Source organism: Cucurbita moschata, unplaced genomic scaffold, assembly GCF_002738365.1.
Source record: "Cucurbita moschata cultivar Rifu unplaced genomic scaffold, Cmos_1.0 Cmo_Scf00013, whole genome shotgun sequence".
Lineage (NCBI taxonomy): Eukaryota > Viridiplantae > Streptophyta > Magnoliopsida > Cucurbitales > Cucurbitaceae > Cucurbita > Cucurbita moschata.
Genome location: NW_019268529.1, coordinates 5036965 through 5047624, shown reverse-complemented (window position 1 = coordinate 5047624; position 10660 = coordinate 5036965). Strand labels below are relative to the sequence as shown.

The following is a 10660-nucleotide window of genomic DNA, read 5'->3' as shown; positions in this document are numbered from 1 at the left end:
CAAAAAAAAAAAAAAAAAAAGAAAAAGAAAAGAAATTGGCATAATGATTTAAAAATTGAAAGGTTTTCTTATTCCGTTTGTATTGTTGGAAGAGGTAGTAGACAAGGAACGTGCAAAAGATGGGGCTGTGATTTTCTTTTCTTTTTATTATTTTTATTATTTTTATTTTTAATTTTCTCCAAAAGTTAATTATATTTTTCAGTTCCGTATTCAATATTATTATTCTTTTTTCATGTATAGTCTTATGATATTGAAATTGACATCCATTTAATATTATTTTTATTAATGTCTTTTTCATTTTATTTATATACAATAAAAACTACATTTTCCAAATTTTAATAACTTTAAATTCATTAAAAAAAATAAAAAAGTTAAATATACAGAAAATAAGATATAAACAAAAAAATATATTTGGACTCAGAAATTAAGATGTATTTAGAGGTGACACGTGTGTTTATTTTTCACAAATAAACACGTTTTTTTAATTAATAGTAATGTATTCAAAATTGGAAATTAGAACCAAATTTAGACTTTCCCTTTGAATAAAACAGTTATTTATAAGGATTTGACCGATATTCTTTCACCTGTTATTTATTTATTTAATTATTTATTATTTTTATTTGACAGCATTTATTCAATTTGGTTTTCATTTTCAAATCAGTTCAAGAACAGTACATTAAATTAAATGAAATTAAAAACGTTATAATAATAATAAAAAAAAATTAAATCATATAATTGACAAACATATTTTAAATGTTTTCATAATTTAAAGAAAAAAGAAAAAGAAAATTACTAATCACGCCAAAAATCTTTATTTATTTATTTATTTTTGACCGACCCAAAATATAATCAATATATACATATATAAATATATTTTTTTAATTTGTAAAATATTTACAATTTAGACTTAATTAATATGTAAAATTTGACTATTATAAGGAAAAAACAAAACGAATTAAAATTTTTATTCAGTAAAATATTTTTTAAACATTAGGTGTGGGTCTTCGTTAAATTATGTGTTTTTTGTGTCCTTATTTGCAATTAATTAATTTGTTTGTTTTTATGGTCAACTTTTTTCTATAGTCAATGAAAATAGTCAAAATCTCAACTTGTGAGGCCAGAAAAATCATGGCTACGTTTTTTCTCGGAAACTTCCAAGAAAATATGTTTTAATTTTATAAATAAAAAAAAATAGGTTTTAATTATTTTATAAATATAGTCATTTTCATGATATTTCAACTTATATATTTCCAAGCTAAAATTAATATTGAAAATAACCTAGATTTTTGCGTTTGGAAATTCTATAAAAGGACAAAAATAACCCTTTATAAAAGTTAAAACCACTCCTCTTAGTAGACACGTTTTAACCCATAAAGTTCTAAGGAAAAGTTCAAAGAGATAATATTTGCTAGTGGTGTACTTGAGCTATTACAAATGATTTAGAGCTGGACACCGAGCGGGAGAAACCCTTTAAGAAAAACACCGAGCAGAGGGCAACCCATTAAGACAAATACTCAGACAGACTAATAAACGATTTGTTTTACCAAATAATTTAGACCGTTAAATTCTCCCCTAATTACTTTTTACCCTTACAAACCATTTCCAACCGAGCTCTTAGTTTAGAGCAGTGGAATTATGTTTATGTTGACAATGATAGATAGAATATCTTATAAACGATTTGAACAAAATAGATCGACTAATAAGCTCTAATATCGTTTATTTGTCACGTCTAATCATGTAATATCTTATACTAACGTTTTTTATGTTAATTTTAATTTTAATTTATTTATTTAGAAGCATGGGGTGATGAAATGGAGAGTGGAGAGGAACGTGGGGAAGGCGAAAGTTGCGGATTCAAAAACTGAAGCAAAGGGGAATGGGTTTGAGATTGATTATGTTTGGTTGCCTAAGCAAAGCCTAAGTGGGAATCACAAGGACCACAACCTTTGCTTTCTCATTAACTCCCAATAATACATATGGACCACCTCCCAATAGTTTAATGCCCTATCGTCTCGATCATTCGTGTCTCTATTATTCGTCTACGAACCCATCACACCCTAAAAGAAGGGAGAAAAAATCCATTGCATATAGCTCAATTGATTGACATATCGGTAATGTCCTCCCTGTTCAGTCTTATTTTCTATGCTGGCCTTATCTCGAGTAGGTTGTGAAAAATCGAATCACGTTAAAACGGTCTTGTAGTGACCCTTGCCTAGAATTCATATAAGGATTTAGAATCTGGGTTTAGTACCCGATGGCTATGGCATTCCTGTGCATCCCCTGTGACGTGGTTTAACTGACCCTTGCCTAGAATTTGGATCAAGATTTAGAATCTAGATTTAGCACTCGATGACATGGTTTAATCGTCTTGTAGTGACTCTTGCCTAGAATGCAGATCAGGATTCAGAATCCAGATTCAACACCTGATGGTCTGTGACATTCTTGTGCATTCCCTATCACATGGCCACCTTACTTACTCGTCATTTTAAACCGTATTTAGTTTATTTATTTTAAATTTTGTTATTTATATTGCTAATCTCCTATTTGGGCTGGCACACCCTTAGTTAGTAGTTGGGCCCATAGTTGAATATAGAGCCCAATAGTTTCAGCCCACCGGCCCACCGCCACTAAGTTGCTCTGATATTTTATATATATTTATTTACATCAATATATGAATTATTTTTGTTACTCCTTGTCACGAGGCGGAAATCAGAATATTTGAGCCCTAATTTCTGGTAAAATCGGCCAAGATTGAAGAATGTCGGGTGTTGCAAACACGCAGCAGGAGGAAGACAAGAAGCCTAACGATCAATCGGCGCATATCAACCTGAAGGTCAAAGGCCAGGTTGGTTTCTTTCTTGATTACTCTGTTCGATGGCCTTCTTATGGTTGGTTTTTGCGAAATTTTCATGCTCTAAGGCTTTGATTTTGATCATTTTTTTTCTTCATGTTTTTTGGTTACTTGACGTTAGGCTCTCTTATGTTCTCTTTTAATATCACTTTCGGCCGTGTCGGCTAGGTAGTGGACGATGAAGTAGGAGTATAAATTATAGGATTGTAGGGTTTTATTGATCACTATAATTCGCTCTATGTTCTTTATTATTGAATCGCTTGCTGGTTGTTCGCAAAAATGAAGCCGGAAAATGAAAAAAAAAAAAAACAATAAGTTTCTTGTTATATATGCAATTATATGTTACAGTTGCGATGTTTAAATTTTGGTTTTTTTAAAATTTATTATTATCTTTACTTTCCTTCTCAGAATCTAGCAAATCCAATTGAGTGATAGCTGGAATTCTACTTTCCGTTTTTGGAGCAATATTTGCAATTTGTTGGCATTCAGACTGTTCCTTTTTTTTTTTTTTTACTCACTCTGGGAGCTGGGAGTGTGTTTCCCGTGGATGGACAAGATTGAGTACTGGTCCTCATGTCCTACACCGGATAAGCTTATGGTTCTTTGATGTCTTTCTAGTATAATGTTCATTGGGATGTATATGCTCTTGTGGATTGAATACCTGCTGGGCTGTAGCCTTACTGAGTACTAACAGCGCATTTACCGTTTCTTTTCCTTCTAAATAATGCTTTTGGGGTGTTTGTTTTCCATGAACACTAAAGCATTTGGGGGTTTTCTCTGAAGCTGGGTAGTGTTCTTTTGTTCATTTTGTTGGAATGCATTGAGAAATGTCTTTTTTTTTTTTTAATATCACGTCCAATGGAGTGGCCTTGGTGTATTTTAAAGATTCAATTGAATCAAACCCTTGAAAAATAGAGTGGGGTTCATCACAAGTCTTTCACTATTTCAGTGAAAGGTTCTGTTTTACCATAAAGACAATTCGATGAAATCTGACACATGCCTAAGCAGCAGAAGAGGTAAGACATTCTTCAGCCATCTCAAACACATGGCACGGAGTTGTACATCTGTGCATTTTTTTTATTATTACCGAAACGTGCTGCCTTGTGGTCTCTGCTGTTGTGATTATTGATACAAATGATGGTGATTTAATTGGAGTGTTGAGTTGTTTCTTATTAGGCTAAATTATATATAAAAAAAAATCCTTGATTTTGCCATTTGTTATAAACGATACCTATATATTTTTTAAAAGTTTTTAATATTATCATTAAGAGTGTTGGATGTATAGTTCTTTCCTATTTAATCCATATAAGTGTCCGATTCACTAGCATGTCGTTGCTAATAATTATCATGTTGATTTTCCATCCAATATTGTAAAGAATTTCTACTTAAGTTAGTTTTGAAACCATTATTAAATGTAAAAGTAATATTTCAACTTTCGAAATAATATAATTATTTTCTAAACAAAGGATGAAGTTGGTGTTCCTTCTTATTAAGGCAGGGAGAGAGGTGATTGAAGTTCCTATGAATCCTTAGCTCCGTTCTGTCTCAATTTCTTCTGTCCAGGAGTGATTGACACAATCTTTTTTCTTGTCTCCCATCAAATTTCCAGGGAGTTGTCCTTTTCATGCTCTCTGATCTTTCTGTCTTCCTCTGACGCATGTTCCAGTTTCCTTTCTCTTCTTTGTTTCACTACATATATTGTCGTTTCTTTTCACCCTCACTCCACTTTATCAAGTTCTTCTTTCTGCAATGGTCTTGCTCCTTTTTCCTATTCTTTCTAGTTCTTATTTACACCAATTAGTTGAAATCAATTTATGGTTGGAGATATTGATTTAGGAATATTGTAATATTGATTCCTTTTGTTAGCTTGTTTACTATACCACTCTTGTACATTTTTTCATTTATCTTCAAGAAACCAGTTTGTATGCATGAAAGGCATAATAACCTCTCTTAGTCATCGCTTTTTGATGTACTATAGGATGGAAATGAGGTGTTCTTTAGGATTAAAAGGAGCACTCAGCTGAAGAAACTGATGAATGCTTACTGTGATCGACAATCCGTGGATCTGAACTCCATTGCCTTCCTATTTGATGGTCGTCGTCTTCGTGCCGAGCAAACTCCCGATGAGGTATACTTTACTCTAATTTAAACAGATATCCAATACCAAATTCATATATGTTTAACAAAAGCGTGCAACTTCCCAGCTAGAGATGGAGGATGGAGATGAGATTGATGCAATGTTGCACCAGACCGGTGGGTCTACCCTTTGGAATACATGTTCTACTTCTCTGTAGATTCGCAGAAGACTGCCCGAAGTAGTAACTTAAAATGTGAACACTTTCGTTGACAAGGGAGAAGATCTAAGTTTAATCTTTTGTTTTGAGGTCTATATTATCTTCTCGGATCAATTGTTCTTTTTAAAGCTTTGGAGGTACATGGGTGTGTATGTTACTTGAACTTTGTACTTAGTTTAATGGTTAAAGCTCTTTTTATTCTTCTTTTCTTTTAGTTTCATAATTTAGAAGACTTCAAGAATCAGACAAAAAAAAAAAAACAAGACTTTGAAATGGTTTATTCTCATTCAAGGTAGATCCAGCGCAATTGCGACAATCATGATTCCAGAACATAGTGTCCAAAAAGTGTAGGAATTTCTATATCCTTCAATCAATCAATGATGTTATATACGAACACTAGTTTTACATGTTATCTACATCCCGGTTATATACATCTTCACGTTATCTCAATCGGTAACCGAGGGAAGGTTATGGGAAGGACCAGAGTATAAAGCTGTACAACTCAAACTACTCCGTATCGGTATAATTAGACTGCCTCCTCCGGCTAAGATGTGCTGCTCGTGTGCCGTGTCTTTCGGCTAAAACGTACCAAATCTGCACTTCTAATCCATGTGAACTTTGCGCCTTTCCATGGACTGTGATCACAGTAAAATCATTGGACAAAGAACTACATTCATTCATTACTGCTTATTTTCAGCATATGAGATAGAAAATAACCTTGCCGTACATACGATTCAGGCGTTGGGACATCGATACGCGTCTACGGCTGCTCGCTTCCTGCTCTGAGCCTCTTATTGGACCAGTTAATCTTTCAAAACATTCCTGTAAATGATTATAGATGCTATTGCATCACGGAAAAAGTGATGGTCAGTGTGATGTTTTATTGAACATCCCATGAAAGAACCAAGTTCCAAAAGGAAAATTTATCAGATTATCCTATTAATCAACAATAGAACAGAAAAGCCTACCTGAGCCGATGTCTGTTGCAAGCAGTGAAGAACGCAACAAATCCATTTAATATGCTTCTAAGAGCTCGAAAGACCTGAAGCAAAGAAATCGACACAATAATTGCAAAGTTGCCACGATATAGAACACGAGTGGTAATTGTTTGCTGTGTAGTACCTGAGAGAAGAGATCATCCCAAAGCATACGCCACATGGAAACCTCAGACGCGACAACCGTTGCCTCTGAAACAGATGCAACTTGAAAAACACTACTGATAAAATGTTGTACGTCTCGGAACAATTCATAAATGCCCGAGCATATGTACACGACCAAACTAGCTAATGAGAGGACCGCTCGGATCGGAGCATACAGTACTTCTGAAATGATCCACAACACAGGAAGCACAATCATTGTTACTGCAAAGAAAAGAAAAGGGATCAGAAATCTCATGAAAGACCGTCTTCACTGAAAAGAAAAAGACTACGTGTCCTACACGATATAAACTTACCACAGCTCCATAAGGTCGAGGAAATGAACCACAATGGCCAGAGCAAGAACTCAATTATGTCAACAACTAGGCCGCAACAAAATTCAACCACATCCCAGATCACTGAAAAGAAGTTCCCGAAAACTTCGATGAAAGTACTACAAACAGGAAGAAGGAATCCTAGAAGTTCCATGACAGGACTTGCCAATGGTTGAGCCATAATTGAAAGGAAAGATCTTGTGGTACGCGAAATAGTAAGAAACCACTTAATAGCTTTCTCAAAGTTGTGTAAGAACAACATTGTTCCCAAGTACTTAATCCTCGATACCATCTCCCAAGTCTCTATCCAATCGAAAAACGGTCCACACAAACGAGACGCTGCTGCCTTCAAAAGTGGGACGTTTTTGTATAAATCATAGAATCCTATGAGAACAGTGATTACTGATACGAGAACATATAGAGCTCTTGCAAAAGGGCACATCCAAGGCCGATAGATGTTACAAAACACCGGGTAAGATTGAAGGAAGATCACCCAAGATGGAAGACCAGCTTCTAACAACGTGAGCAACCGTAGATCAGACATTATTATTTCCTTCAACTTAAATGGAAGGTCTCGATCGTCAAACCGAAACAAAATTAATACGTCTTTGTATTGTGTAGCCTCAACTACATCTTGACAATCGGAATCATAAGCCTCTGAGACACTTAGCACATCACTATTTCTGTTTTCCATCTCTTCCCGAAGGGTATCATCTTCATTCATTGGGTCAATAAATTGTGTTACTTTTCTTCTCTTATTAGGTCCAGTCGGAGGAGGTGTCTGTAGCGAATTTGTGCTGTCTACTGCTGTGGTTGAATCATTATTAATGTATGAGTTCTTGTAGGAGATAATCTCGTCCTCGTAATTGTCTTCAACATCTGGGACATCTTCTTCAGCATCATAGAAAATTTCTCCTGAAAAATGGCATTGAAAATGAAATGTGTATAAGTGGAAACGTTCTAGGCCATCACAGATGCCAGCCGCAGCAGCCATCTGCTTCTCGGTAGCTACGGGCAAAGATGTGCTTAGCATACTAATGCAGTTTCTAAATAAGAACGGGATAAAACCCACGGTACACTATTTTACGATCATTTGCAGGCAATATATAATTCATTATATTAATCTAGAGATGCAAATAAAAACAATTTTTTGAAGAGGTATAGGGAGTGTGCTACACACCAGTCTCACCAACTAGAAATAACACTAGACGCTCAGAACGTAGATCATCCTTGATATTGAAAGCAACCAAATGACTAAACGTAACCGCCCGAGACTACCGCTAACAAATGTTGTCCGCTTTGGTCCGTTACATATTGTCCGTCAGCGTTACGGTTTTAAAACGCGTCTACTAGGAAGAGGATTTCACACTCTTATAAGAATTGTTTCATTCCCCTCTCAAACCAACGTGGGATCACACAATCCACCCCCTTGGAGCTCCAGCGTCCTCGCTGGCACACCGCTCGGCATCTGGCTATGATACCATTTGTAACAGCCTAAACCCACCACTAGCAAATATTATCCTCTTCGGGCTTCCCCTCAAAGTTTCCAAACGCGTCTGGTAGGGAGAGGTTTCTACACCCTTATAAGCAATGTTTTGTTCTCCTCTCCAATCGATGTGAGATCTCACACTAAGTTCAAAGCAAATCAGTGCACGGTTCTAAGCCTCTCCACATGAACAACAGAACAAACATACTCTCATTCCTAGTATGATCTGGGTCAGAAGTAACCAGAAACACAAACAACTACCTGTGACTGATTCCAAATAAGTCTTCAACAGCTGCCCATCTGAAGCTGAACCCGTGAACCAAGAAGATATGCTCCCAGCAGCTTGAGATATGCAATCAAATTCCCATCGTTGCATATATTTAGCCTCTATGGCCAGAGAGGTATCCGTCTGCAGGTGAAATGTAAATCATTGAACACGGACAACTACATGCAGCCAAGATGGAAGCATGAGAAGGAAGGGTTGGTACCTGAAGCTCATTCAAGTAGTTTATACCTCTAACATTGTTCCATGAAACTTCAAAAACAATGAAGCCATACAATGTCCTATGCAGTTCATTGTTTAGAACAAAAGATTTTCCAAGATTTTTCACAGGAGGCATAGGAAGCAGAAGCTTCTTCTGAGACAATGTTACAGCATTAATCAATGGAAACCATCGCAAAAACTTCTTTGGTTTAGTCTTTTTGGGCCTCTGGTAAGCCACCCGTTCACTATTCCTATCCTTCCGTGCTTTCCTGTTTGCAAAAGGAGACAGCCTCGACTGAAAATGAAAAGAGTATTTTAGGTCTGACCATAAGAACAAATCGATAAACTAAGCTTAACAGGATTAAAGTTGATATAGACCTTCGTAACCATCAGCTGCCACAAGCGAGCAGGGCGCGAACCAAATTCTCTCAACCATGGCCGATTGTCCACTAAGACATAGAACTTTTTACTCTCAGCCGCCAAGAAGAGGCTAAGATCAGAGAGATAAGCCTGCAGGTCGCTGAATTGATGAACGCGTGAACCAAAAAGGGGGAAAACAGTTAGACATTGAACAAATATACTATTCACCAACAATTTTAATCGGATAGATACAGAAACTTGTCTAGAAATCCATACAATTGAACTAATTAGAGAGAGAATCAGAAAATCAAACATGCCGAACGCGAATTCATTCAAAGCAAAACAAACAAACCAAATGAAGTCCGTTTCTGAAAAAGAAATCAAGCCAAAGAAACAAAAACCGTACCCGATTTGCAAATTTGTCAACGGAAACACACAACGAGCCTCATCAGTATTCCCCATGAACACCGCGCTTGATTCCCCAATCACCACCAATTACAGCTTTCGCAAACGGCACACAATTTATAAAGACGAACGCATGCAACCAACGCATGGTTATGCATCATAATACAAACAGAAACGCAACAAATTAAAGACGAAAACAGAGGGGACTCCATAACAAAAAAAAACAACCACCGCCAAATTTCATCCCCAAAATGCGAGGCGGTCAGAAAACAGAACAGGAAGAAGAAAAAGAGTAATGAAACCGAGAGAATTGCTTTGTTTGGAAGGCGAGAAGAAAGGGCGAAAGGTGGAAGCCAGGCATATCTGTTGGTTATCTAAAGGAAGTTGAAAGGAGAGAAGCATTGGGATCTGGCAGTTCCCGCCATGGATAAAACAGAGAGAATCAGAGATATTGGCGAAGGAGAGAGGGAAGGTCGGGTGGCGCTGGCCATGGAACTTCACCGCCTCGATCGGGTGCGGACAAGTCTAGCAACACGCCATCTCAAACTCTATATTTAGTTCTTCCTCTCTTTTTTTATATAATATTAATTTTATCTTAATTTCCTAATCAAATTTCAAACATTTTAATTTTTTAATTTTTTAACTTTTTAATTTTTTAATTTTTTAATTTATAATTATAATAATAATAATTATTATTATTATTATTTTGTAGAATACATATGAAAATACAAATTTTCATAAAATCGAAGAATCGATAATATTTATAATTAATTTGAGAATCTTATTCTTTATTGAAATATTTATTATTTTCGACAATATTTTTAATTTTTTTATTAATTACTGTTCACTCTCGTAGCTTTATTAATTAAAGTTCACTCTCGTTTGTAATTAAGTTTCACTAATTATTAAATTATTTAATTTTTTTCCTTCTTTTGAGTTGAACAGTTTCTTCCATAATTAAACTATTTTTTTAGTGTGCAACTAGTATTTATTTAATGGAGTGAATTATATAAAAAAATAAAATAATATTAATATAAAAAGAAAAAATCCAACTACCATAAAAAGATTAAGGAAATTACAATACTAGGCTTTGATTGATTTTCTACGCTAAGCCTATTATTTCTTCCGTAAATAATAATAATAATAATAATTTGAAAAGGAGAGATGCGAAGGCGAATATGAATTAAAGTGGTGGGTCCCACTGCCCGCTAGAAGAACCAATCATCACGGGTGGGGCCCACAAAAGATGGAAAATTCAAATAATAAAATACGGCTTTATCCGGAAGTAAATCGAGGAAAACTCCAGAGT

At 35.4% G+C, this 10660-nt stretch overlaps 2 protein-coding genes across 4 annotated transcripts; one reads left to right on the top strand and one right to left on the bottom strand.

The window, feature by feature from the left end:
* The first annotated feature begins 2669 nt into the window (after positions 1 to 2669).
* On the top strand, positions 2670 to 5346 carry LOC111451039 (small ubiquitin-related modifier 1-like). The gene is made up of 3 exons (XM_023091275.1): positions 2670 to 2845; positions 4830 to 4979; positions 5056 to 5346. Exons 1-3 carry the CDS (start codon positions 2759 to 2761, stop codon positions 5143 to 5145), a joined length of 327 nt encoding a protein of 108 aa, XP_022947043.1. The 5' UTR covers positions 2670 to 2758; the 3' UTR covers positions 5146 to 5346.
* A 136-nt stretch (positions 5347 to 5482) lies between these two features.
* LOC111451036 lies at positions 5483 to 9896 on the bottom strand. 3 transcript variants are annotated; one of them, XM_023091270.1, is made up of 9 exons: positions 9353 to 9896; positions 8965 to 9106; positions 8591 to 8881; positions 8364 to 8511; positions 6599 to 7531; positions 6268 to 6506; positions 6114 to 6187; positions 5863 to 5986; positions 5483 to 5780 (listed from the first exon to the last, which is right to left on the bottom strand). In XM_023091270.1, the coding sequence occupies exons 1-9, from the start codon at positions 9406 to 9408 to the stop codon at positions 5748 to 5750; spliced, it is 2040 nt and encodes a 679-aa protein (XP_022947038.1). In that variant the 5' UTR covers positions 9409 to 9896; the 3' UTR covers positions 5483 to 5747. The 3 variants fall into 3 exon arrangements, with proteins under 3 accessions (XP_022947038.1, XP_022947037.1, XP_022947039.1); XM_023091269.1 differs by having other exon boundaries at positions 5873 to 5986; XM_023091271.1 differs by having other exon boundaries at positions 5873 to 5986; positions 8965 to 9096.
* Between the last annotated feature and the right edge of the window lie 764 nt (positions 9897 to 10660).